The sequence below is a fragment of the Bubalus kerabau genome, chromosome 8, assembly GCF_029407905.1.
Source record: "Bubalus kerabau isolate K-KA32 ecotype Philippines breed swamp buffalo chromosome 8, PCC_UOA_SB_1v2, whole genome shotgun sequence".
Classification (NCBI taxonomy): Eukaryota; Metazoa; Chordata; class Mammalia; order Artiodactyla; family Bovidae; genus Bubalus; species Bubalus kerabau.
The window spans coordinates 33,464,382-33,476,679 of record NC_073631.1 but is presented as its reverse complement, the minus strand read 5'-3'; the positions used below and the strand labels follow the sequence as shown (position 1 = coordinate 33,476,679).

Sequence of the window (12,298 nt, the reverse complement as noted above, 5' to 3'; positions counted from 1 at the left end):
TATAAGAGTTCTCTCTAAGGTTACCTTGAATATGTACACAGGTTGTTAATAAATGACATGCTTAGCTTCAGTTCAATTCAGTCGCTCAGTTGTGTCCGACTCTTTGCAACCCCATGAACCGCAGCACACCAGGCCTCCCTGTCCATCACCAACTCCCAGGGTCCACCCAAACCCATGTCCATCGAGTTGATGATGCCATCCAACCATCTCATCCTCTGTCGTCCCCTTCTCCTCCTGCCCTCAATCTTTCCCAGAGATGTTTTAAAAGGACACAAATAGTCATTTGTTGGTGGGCTAATTTATAAAATCCCCAGGATACCCAAGTCAAATGACAAGCCAGAGACACTCAGGAGAGTAAGGAGCTCTAGCAAATATCCTATATACTGTGGAGCAGGATGAGGAGTTGCTTCTTAGAAAGGCAGGATGAGGCAACACTGATGAGGAAAAACTCATCAAAAAAACATTAACATGAATAAACAATTTCAGCTCCTCTTGAACCCTGGCACATGTTCATATAGACGTGATTATCTTTCCACTTTGCTGTGACTGAATCTAGGAGTATAAAGTAAGCAGCTCAAATGGCATCACCGACTTGATGGACATGAGTTTGAGCAAACTCTGGGAGTAGTTGATGGACAGGGAATCCTGGCATGCTACAGTCCATGGGGTCGCAAAGAGTCAGACATGACTGAGAAACTGAACTGAGAAACTAGAAACCTCTGTTCTACAGGACATGCGTTTTTTAAGTTTTATATAGCATTTTCTGCCAGGGGTCTTACAGACAGAAAAGTCTCTTCCAAAAGGATGTCATTTATACAACTTGAAATCTCTTTCTTCCTTTAGCATACGGCTCTGCCCAGAGATAGTGAGAATAAGCTGCTCATGTTTGAGGATCTATTTCTCAGCTGGCCTGGAGCCTCTGTACTCAAGAGACAAGCAGAGAGCGCTGGGATGCCTGAAAATAGACACGGAGTCCTGAGAGTTGTGGGCCCACAGAGAAACACAGGCCTGTAGTTAAAAATAAATGTTTTCTTAACGTACAGCATCAGAAAATTATCATTTTTGCTTTGGCTATACATTTAGAGAGTTTAGACAGCTTGGATAAGCCAATTAATCTTATTCTTCACAACAAAATTTTATCTTCATGGAATTCCATATTTGGAATTTTAAGTAAATGGGAAAATACAAGTTGATGGGAAACTTCCCAGAAACACACTAAATGATGCGATTTCCTTTTGTTTTTAGACGCTAAGTTGTGTCCAACTGTTTTGTGACCCCATGGACCATAGCCCACCAGGCTCCTCTATCCATGGGATTTCCCAGGCAAGAATACTGAAGTTGAGTTGCCATTTCCTCCTCCAGTGATCTTTCTGTCCCAGAGATTAAACTCATGTCTCCTGAATTGGCAGGCAAATTCTTTACCACTGAGTCACCAGGGAAGCCCAAATGATGTGATACCAGCAATTAAACATCAATTTTAAAAGTTAAATTTGAGAAGGCAAGTTTTCAATTAAAAAAATGTAAAGTGACTGATAGCCTAAGTCCATGCTATAGATACTATTACATGATTCAAAGAGAAGAAGAACTGTGCAAGAAGACAACGTGAAGTTCACTAGCTTGCACATTAGGAAGTGAAATTCTTTATAATTTTGGAAAGAATGAGAAAATTTTATCAATGATGTGCCGGGAGCTGGCATATTGAATATTGAGTGCATATTGCATATTGAGTGCAGCACTTTCCACAGCATCATCTTTCAGGATCTGGAATAGCTCAACTGGAATTCTATCACTGCTGGGAGCAGGAGCTCCGCCCATGGCAAAGGTCATGAAGAAGGAGGCTCGGCATACGCAAAGGCGGGATCGAGCCTCAGGAGTCCCCCTGGAAATTCTCGAGCATCTACCCCCAAAACCAGAGTCTGCCTACTTTCTGCTTTGTGCTTTCACCTACACCTCTGACTTTACGGGGGGCTGTCCCCCACTACCTCTCTCTGAAAAAAGAATTAGCTTACAGCTCCAGTTAATAATTCCTGGGTGTGACAGTGTTTAACTTACAAACTCCTTTGGAAATCCTCTAGCCTGCCTGAATAGGTTTTTCCGGCCACATGTGATTGTTCAGAGCCTCCCAACTGTGAGAGGCAGGAGATGTTCTAAACTGTCTAAACACAGATTCTTTTGAGTAGTTAAAAGATTGATTAGAAATTGTATTGGTGAAGGCTTTTTCACTTATTGAGCCAATGTTTGCTGCTAAGTCTCCATACTCCTTACCTACTGTGTCCTTGGCAGTGTATTGATTGATATAATGGGTGTATAGAAATGTAAAATGCAGCTTTGTCCAGTGCTTTTTTGGAGGCTGGTGCCTGACTTTGGAATAATCACCTTTAGAGAAAAATAAGTTTCTTAAAATATTAACAGGCCTCCTGGCCAGAAGATGATGTCAATCACCTGAACTTTTGCATATGATAAGTTTGAAAGCCTGGCTTCGATTAGGACCAGGAACTGCTGTCCTTGCATGACTCCACCCCTTCCCCCATTATCCTCTATGCACAACTTAAGGTATAAAAACTACTTTGGAAAATAAAGTGCAGGCCTTGTTCACCGAAACTCGGTCTCCCCATGTCGCTCTCTCTTTCAAATCCTGGCTGAGTCTCCATCTGGAGCGCGGAACCCGCCATGCTTGCTAATTATGCCTGGGCTTCTAAGATCCGACCGGGGAGGCCTCAGTGTCTCCTCTTCTTCGGGAGAACGGAAGGACGCCTGCGGCCTACGTAAGTGGTGCAAACTTCTTGTCTTGAAGTTTTATTGGTCTCCCGCGTAAACCAAGCTACTCAGCCTCTTTTCTCCACTGAATTTTCCTACTGAGCTATCCTCATTCTATTACTCTTTATATCCTTAATTAACTGTTTAATTAAGCAGTTGTTTCCTGACCCTCGCCTATGCCGTCTCTCCTTCAAATACCCTGGATCAGCCGGGGCTGGACCCCGGCAATGATGGAAAATGCAGAGAGGACCTCAAGTGATGATAATCATTCATCTTAAGGTCACTGGGTGAATCAGACCAAGATACCCATTGAGAAGATTAAAGTTTGGAGAACATGAGATGGAGACAAAAAGAAGAATTTGATAGCTGACACCTTCTGAAACTCACAACGCAGTACGAGGTGGACAAAATTAGCAGAATGCTTTATCCTCTTACATAAACAGGACTATTTTATGGCTTTATCCTCTTACATAAAAAGGACTATTTTACAGCAGAAATACTTAGAGAAAATCTCTGAAATTCAGGGAGTTATATAGATATCGTCTTTTAAAAAAATCTTCCATAAAAAATATGGCTTGATACCATAGATACATTAAATAACAGGTACAAAAGGATTTTTTCTTTTACAATTATTATGAGACACTTTTCCCAAAATATTTAATTTGCAGAAATTCCATTGGCATGTCTTTATGTCATGAAAAAGCTATTGTGAAAATTGAGGAATAATTACCAACAAAGAACACAAATACAAGGAGGGATTTAATGTCCTAAGGTCAGCAAGCAACAGTTAGAACTGGACATGAAACAGACTGCTTCCAAATAGGAAAAGGAGTACGTCAAGGCTGTATACTGTCACCCTGTTTATTTAGCTTATATGCAGAGTACATCATGAGAAACGCTGGGCTGGATGAAGCACAAGCTGGAATTAAGATTGCTGGGAGAAGTATCAATAACCCCAGATATGCAGATGATACCACCCTGATGGCAGAAAGTGAAGAGGAACTAAAGAGCCTCTTGATGAAAGTGAAAGAGGAGAGTGAAAAGGTTAGCTTAAAACTCAACATTCAGAAATCTAAGTTCATGGTATCCAGTCCCATCACTTCATGGCAAATAGATGGAGAAACAGTGGAAACAGTAGCTGACTTTATTTTGGGGGGCTCTAAAATCACTGCAGATGGTAACTGCAGCCATGAAATTAAAAGATGCTTACCCCTTGGAAGGAAAGTTATGACCAATCTAGATAGCATATTCAAAAGCAGAGACATTACTTTGCCAACAAAGTCCGTCTAGTCAAGGCTATGGTTCTTCCAGTAGTCATGATGGTCAGAGAGGCCTGGTGTGCTGCGGTTCATGAGGTTGCAAAGGCGGACATGACTGAGTGACTGAACTGAACTGAACTGAACGGCTAGATATGTAAATGAAGAACCTGCTTTAATCAACTGAGATAACACAGTTCTGTTCAATTGCTTATTTGTGTCTGAATCTTTGTGACCCTATGGACTACAGCATGACAGGCATCCCTGTCCATTATCAACTCCCAAAGCTTACTCAATCTCATGTCCATTGAGTTGGTGATGCCATCCAACCATCTCATCCTCTGTCGTGCCCTTCTCTTCCCGCCTTCAATCTTTCCCAGCATCAGGGTCTTTTCCAATGAGTCAGTTTTTCGCATCATGTGGCCAAAGTATTGGAGTTTCAGCTTCTGCATCAGTCTTCCCAATGAATATTCAGGACTGATTTCCTTTAGGATGGACTGGCTGGATCTCCTTTCAGTCCAAGGGACCCTTAAGAGTCTTCTCTAACACCACAGTTCAAAAGCATCAATTCTTGGGCACTCAGCTTTCTTTATAGTCCAACTCTCATATCCATACATGACCAGTGGAAGAACCATAGCTTTGACTAGATGGACCTTTGTTGGCAAAGTAATGTCTCTGCTTTTCAACATGCTGTCTAAGTTGGTCATAACTTTTCTTCCAAGGAGCAAGTGTCTTTTAATTTCATGGCTGCAGTCACCATCTGCAGTGATTTTGGAGCCCAAAAAATAAAGTCTCACTGTTTCCATTGCTTCCCCATCTATTTGCCATGAAGTGATGGGACCAGATGCTATGATCTTGGATTTCTGAATGTTGAGTTTTAAGCCAACTTTTTCACTCTCCTCTTTCACTTTCATCAAGAGGCTCTTTAGCTCTTCTTCGCTTTCTGCCATCAGGGTGGTGTCCTCTGCATATCTGAGGTTTTTGCTATTTCTCCCAGCAATCTTGATTCCAGTTTGTGCTTCATCCAGTCCAGTATTTCTCATGATGTACTCTGTGTATAAGTTAAATGAGCAGGGTGACAATATACAGCCCTGATGTACTTCTTTCCCAATTTGGAAGCAGTCTGTTGTTCCATGTCCAGTTCTAACAGTTGCTTCTAGATCTACATACAGATTTCTCAGGAGGCATGTCTTGGAGGGCACAAACAGAACCTTGTTTGCACCAGGACCCAGGAGAAAGGAGCAGTGCCCCCACAAGAGACTGACCCAGACTTGCCCGTGAGTATCCAGGAGTCTCTGGCAGAGGTGTGGCTCGGAGGTGGCCTGCTGCAGGGTTGGGGGCATTGAGTGCAGCAGTTTTTTCATGCATGGGACCTTTTGAAGGAAGCCTTCATATCTTCATTACTTCCACCATAGTTTGGCCTCAGGTCAAATAATAGGGAGGGAACACAACCCCACCCATCAACAGAAAATGGGATTAAAGATTTACTGAGCACAGCACCCCCCTATCAGAACAAGACCCAATTTCCCCCTTAGTCAATCTTTCCCATTAGGAAACTTCCATAAGTCTTTTATCCTTCTCCATCAGAGGGCACACAGAATGAAAAGCACAATCGCAGAAAACCAGCCAATCTGATCACATAGACCACAGCCTTGTCCAACTCAATGAAACTATGAGCCATGCCATGTAGGGCTACCCTAGACGGAGAGGTCATGGTATAGAGTTCTGACAGAATGTGGCCCACTGGAGAAGGGAATGGCAAACCACTTCAGTATTCTTGCCTTGAGAACCCCATGACCAGTATGAAAAGACAAAAAGACAGGACACTGAAAGGTGAACTCCCCAGGTTGGTAGGTGTCCAATATGCTACTGGAAATCAGTGGAAAAATAACTCCGGAAAGAATGAAAAGATGGAGCCAAAGCAAAAACAACACCCAGTTGTGGATGTGACTGGTGATGGAAGTAAAGTCTGATGCTGTAAAGAGCAATACTGCATAGGAACCTGGAATGTTAGGTCCATGAATCAGGGCAAATTGGAAGTGGTCAAACAGGAGATGGCAAGAGTGAAAGTTGACATTCTAGGAATCAGAAAACTAAAATAGACTGGAATGGGAGAATTTAACTCAGATGCCCATTATATCTACTACCCATGGGAAAGAAATGCAAAAAAAGCAAAATGGCCGTTGGGGGAGGCCTTATAAGTAGCTGTGAAAAGAAGAGAAGCGAAAAGCAAAGGAGAAAAGGAAATATATAAGCATCTGAAGGCAGAGTTCGAAAGAATAGCAAGAAAAGAAAGCCTTCCTCAGCGAAAGATGCAAAGAAATAGAGGAAAACAACAGAATGGGAAAGACTAGAGATCTCTTCAAGAAAATTAGAGATACCAAGGGAACATTTCATGCAAAGATGGGCTCAATAAAGGATGGAAATGGTATGGACCTAACAGAAGCAGAAGATATTAAGAAGAGGTGGCAAGAATACACAGAAGAACTGTACATAAAAGATCTTCATGACCCAGATAATCACGATGGTGTGATCACTCACCTAGAGCCAGACATCCTGAAATGTGAAGTCAAGTGGGCCTTAGACAGCATCACTACGAACAAAGCTAGTGGACGTGATGGAATTCCAGTTGAGCTCTTTCAAATCCTGAAAGATGATGCTGTGAAAGTGCTGCACTCCATATGCCAGCAAATTTGGGCAACTCAGCAGTGGCCACAGGACTGGAAAAGGTCAGTTTTCATTCCAATCCCAAATAAAGGCAATGCCAAAAAATGCTCAAACTACCGCACAATTGCACCCATCTCACATGTTAGTAAAGTAATGCTCAAAATTCTCCAAGCCAGGCTTCAGCAATATGTGAACCGTGAACTTCCAGATGTTCAAGCTGGTTTTAGAAAAGGCAGAGGAACCAGAGATCAAATTGCCAACATCTGCTGGGTCATGGAAAAAGCAAGAGAGTTCCAGAGAAACATCTATTTCTGCTGTATTGACTATACCAAAGCCTTTGACTGTGTGGATCACAATAAACTGTGGAAAATTCTTCAAGAGATGGGAATACCAGACCACCTGACCTGCCTCTTGAGAAATCTGTATGCAGGTCAGGAAGCAACAGTTAGAACTGGACATGGAACAACAGACTGGTTCCACATAGGAAAAGGAGTACATCAAGGCTGTATATTGTCACCCTGCTTATTTAACTTATATGCAGAGTACATCATGAGATACGCTGGGCTGGAAGAAGCACAAGATGGAATGAAGATTACTGGGAGAAATATCAATAACCTCAGATATGCAGATGACACCACCCTTATGGCAGAAAGTGAAGAACTAAAAAGCCTCTTGATGAAAGTGAAAGTGGAGAGTGATAAAGTTGGCTTAAAGCTCAACATTCAGAAAATGAAGATCATGGCATCTGGTCCCATCACTTCATGGGAAATAGATGGGGAAACAGTGGAAACAGTGTCAGACTTTATTTTTCTGGGCTCCAAAATCACTGCAGATGGTGACTGCAGCCATGAAATGAAAAGACGCTTACTCCTTGGAAGGAAAGTTATGACCAACCTAGATAGCATATTCAAAAGCAGAGACATTACTTTGCCAACAAAGGTCCATCTAGTGAAGGCTGTGGTTTTTCCTGTGGTCATGTATGGATGTGAGAGTTGGACTGTGAAGAAGGCTGAGCGCCGAAGAACTGATGCTTTTGAACTGTGGTGTTGGAGAAGACTCTTGAGAGTCCCTTGGACTGCAAGGATGTCCAACCAGTCAGTCCATTCTGAAGGAGATCAGCCCTGGGATTTCTTTGGAAGGAATGATGCTAAAGCTGAAACTCCAGTACTTTGGCCACCTCATGCGAAGAGTTGACTCATTGGAAAAGACTCTGATGCTGGGAGGGATTGGGGGCAGGAGAAGAAGGGGACGACAGAAGATGAGATGGCTGGATGGCATCACTGACTCGATGGACGTGAGTCTGAGTGAACTCCGGGAGTTGGTGATGGACAGGGAGGCCTGGCGTGCTGCAATTCATGGGGTCACAAAGAGTTGGACATGACTGAGAGACTGAACTGAACTGAACTGTGGGCAAGAATCCCTTAGAAGAAATGGAGGAGCCTTCATAGTCAACAAAAGAGTCTGAAATGCAGTACTTGGATGCAATCTCAAAAATGACAGAATGATCTCTGTTCGTTTCCAAGGCAAACCATTCTATATCATGGTAATCCAAGTCTATGCCCTGACCAGTAATGCTGAAAAAGCTGAATTTGAATGGTTCTATGAAGACCTACAAGATCTTTTAGAACTAACCCCCTAAAAAGATGTCGTTTTCATTATAGGGGACTGGAATGCAAAAGTACAAAGTCAAGAAATTACTGGAGTAGCAGGCAAATGTGGCCTTGGAGTAGAGAATGAAGCAGGGCAAAGGCTGATAGAGTTTTGCCAAGAGAACACACTGGTCATAGCAAACACCCTCTTCCAACAACACAAGAGAAGACTCCAACACATGGGCATCACCAGACGGTCAATACCTAAATCAGATTGACTATATTCTTTGCAGCCAAAGATGGAGAAGCTCTATACAGTCAGCAAAAACAAGACCTGGAGCTGACTGTGGCTCAGATCATGAACTCCTTATTGCCAAATTCAGATTTAAATTGAAGAAAGCAGGGAAAACCACTAGACCATTCAGGTATGACCTAAATCAAATCCCTTATGATTATACAGTGGAAGTGCAAATAGATTCAAGGGATTTTAGATCTGATAGACAGAGTGTCTGAAGAACTATGGATGGAGGATTTTGACACTGTACAGGAGGCAGGGATCAAGACCAGCCCTAAGAAAAAGAAATGCAAAAAGGCAAAATGGTTGTCTGAGGAGGCCTTACAAATAGCTGTGAAAAGAAGAGAATAGAAAGGCAAAGGAGAAAAGGAAAGATATACCCATTTGAATGCAGAGTTCCAAAAAACAGCAAGGAGAGGTAAGAAAGCCTTCCTCAGTGATCAGTGCAAAGAAATAGAGGAAAACAATAGACTGGAAAGACTAGAGATCTCTTCAAGAAAATTAGAGCTACTAAGGGAACATTTCATGCAAAGATGGGCTCAATAAAGGACAGAAATGCTATGGACCTAACAGAAGCAGAAGATATTAAGAAGAGGTGGCGAGAATACACAGAAGAACAATACAAAAAAGATCTTCACGACCCAGATAATCATGATGGTGTGATCACTCACCTAGAACCAGACATCCTGGAATGCAAAGTCAAGTGGGCCTTAGGAAGCATCACGACCAACAAAGCTAGTGGAGGTGATGGAATTTCAGCTGAGCTATTTCAAATTCTAAGAGATGATGCTGTGAAAGTGCCAGGAAATTATGTGCCACTCAATATGCCAGCAAATTAGGAAAACTCAGCAGTGGCCACAGGACTGGAAAAGGTCAGTTTTTATCCCAATCCCAAAGAAAGGAAATGCCAAAGAATGCTCAAACTACCGCACAACTGCACTCATCTCACACACTAGCAAAGTAATGTCAAAATTCTCCAAGCCAGGCTTCAGCAATACGTGAACCATGAACTTCCAGATGTTCAAGCTGGATTTAGAAAAGGCAGAGGAACCAGAGATCAAATTGCCAACATGGGTGGATTATCAAAAAAGCAAGAGAGCTCCAGAATAACATCTACTTCTGCTTTATTGACTATGCCAAAGCCTTTGACTGTGTGGATCACAACAAACTGTGGCGATAACAGAATGTGTCACAGAAAACAGTGGCCTGGAAAGCAGTGGTCTGGTTTCCTATCTTTTATGACCTTACCAAGTCATTTAAACTTCCCTGTCTCTGTTTCTCCTTTGTACAAGGATAACCTTAATCTAGACAATCTGAAATCTCCCCAATCTATGCTTTCGTTTTGCTTATAGGTGAATTTTCAAATTCAAAGTAAGCTATTTTTATACTTACATACAAGGTGTTACACTTTTCATCTGAAAGTAGTCATTAAAAAAAATCTTCAATAACCTGTGATATTCATACCAAAAAATTTCACCCTGTAATTGCACATGATATTCCAAATTTGGTTTCAGTTAACAGTTTCATTTAAAGAAGTTTTCCAACTATACCCCTATCATTCATACAAATAATTTTTCTATTTTCTACCTTCTTGTTGAAACTATCGTTAAAACAAGAAAACTGCAACACACAAGAAAGACTTCATTCAATACTAGAATTTCCAGTGATTTGAGATTACAGAGGTACAAAAATGTCTGGAACATACACTGTTTTTGTTACTTAAATTTCAGTGTGATGCTTCCAAATGTGGCTCAGGTTAGGGACTGAGCTTACCTTCTCCTGAAGAAAGGGAACCCACATGCAGTCCACCAGTTCCTGGCGATACTGTTGTGTGAAGGATCCAACATAAGACACGTATGCTGCCGTAAGGAGAACATCTCCACAGAGCGTCTTCTCTTGCGCTTCGAAGGATTTAATAGACTGGCCCCAGCGAATCTTCTCTGACTGAAATATAAGATGATTCTGATGTAACTGCAAAGTGAGGAGCAACTCAAGGAACATTTAATGTAATTGCCTTATACCTCGGTTTAAGTCTAGGTCACCTGCACAGCCTGGAGGAGGGACAGAACATGACTGGGGGGCATAACGATGCTGACCATTCAGTCACGTGAACCCATTATTACGAAGGCGCTCTCATTCTCCAGTCAGTGAAGTTTATGGTAATGCGACATTAGATCTTTAACATCTCTTTTTGTTGGATGCCCTAACTCTTCAGTTAGGCTTGAGGTCCTTCTTAAAAGGCTTATGGTCACTCTCTTGTTCCTCTACGAGTACAGGACCAAGAGCTGTGGCCAAGCCTGAGTGATGTTACGATTTTTATGGCAGCTTGGCTATTCACCATCATTTTTGCTTTTCAGCAATGGTACTATACCTCCCTTGGCAAACATCATCTTAAACATACCAGCCATGGGCGGGTTATAGAAAAAGGAAGGTGATAAACACTGCTGCTGCTGCTGCTGCTGCGTCTCTTCAGTCGTGTCCGACTCTGTGCGACCCCATAGACGGCAGCCCACCAGGCTCCCCCGTCCCTGGGATTCTCCAGGCAAGAACACTGGAGTGGGTTGCCATTTCCTTCTCCAATGCATGAAAGTGAAAACTGAAAGTGAAGTCGCTCAGTCATGTCTGACTCTTAGCGACCCCATGGACTGCAGCCCACCAGGCTCCTCCATCCATGCGATTTTCCAGGCAAGAGTACTGGAGTGGGGTGCCGTTGCCTTCTCCGGACAAACACTAGTTATGTTAATTATTTAAAACATAAAGCTTAAAAGAGCCATCTTACTAGAATTCTATTAATTAAAGATCAGTGCTGGTAGTTACTAAATGTGGGTTATTTCTGCAATATAATTACTCAATCAGTGGAAGAGCTTAAAGCCCATGTAAAAAGATGGAAACCAGAAGGATATCACTAGCTTTGAAGACCGTATGCTCAAAGGATGCTGTTCAGCTCCTTCTATCTACATGACTAGACATTGAAAATCTGATTTCCAGGTTAAGTATGTAGAGCCCTTAATATTGGATTTGAATAAAACTGTAATAAATATCTATGGATTGACTGAACTGCAGGAGACTTCACTAATTCATTTGGTTTCAGTGCATGCTAAAATTTAATGCCACATTCTAAGCATATGTAAATTAATAGGAACTGGAGAAATAAAACCAGCAAAATGTTGGTAAAAACAATGAAGAACCCTGTGGAAGAATTCGGCTTTACTCATGAAAGAGGGGAGACCACAGAAAGCAAAAATAATGTATGTCAGAGAAAATTGCAATACTAGCTCCCTGCAAGCCATCACAATACCCTCGGCACTGAGGTAATGAAACTAGCAGGTGACAATGGTTATGAAATGTATTTTAAGATAGTCTGCTTTGCTCGATACAGATCACTCCAAGTTAGCTCTATAATTAAACACTAGGCAACTTCAACTCCCTTGCCTTCTTTATAGAATTCATTACTTTCCTTCCTCAGCTATAGATAATATATCCATTAATTTTGAAGAAGAATCTCTCATTTGCCTTCCCTCCAACTTTGTTGTCTTTGGTTAGTAAATGATAAACAATAAAGGGCACCCACCTCATTCTCCAAAACAGCTTTGAAACTTGAAGATTTACTAAACGTAGACTTATCGGCGATTGAAATCGTCAATAATTTCACTATACCACCCACGCAACATAAATCATTACTGACACTGGCTAACAAGGGTTTAAGAATTGGAACATGTCCTGTAATAAATTTC

General features: G+C 41.9%; 1 protein-coding gene across 11 annotated transcripts in view; it reads right to left on the bottom strand.

Annotated features, from left to right (window-relative positions):
- DNAH11 (dynein axonemal heavy chain 11) overlaps positions 1–12,298 on the bottom strand; it is a 367,742-nt gene that overhangs the window by 98,797 nt on the left and 256,647 nt on the right. For all 11 annotated transcript variants that reach the window (XR_008717731.1, XR_008717733.1, XM_055589961.1 and 8 more), the window contains one exon: positions 10,338–10,508. Coding sequence is in view for 9 of the 11 variants with exons in the window: in XM_055589961.1 (XP_055445936.1) it covers positions 10,338–10,508 (171 nt within the window). In the remaining 2 variants the exon portion in view is untranslated. The remainder of the gene's footprint in view (positions 1–10,337; positions 10,509–12,298) is intronic.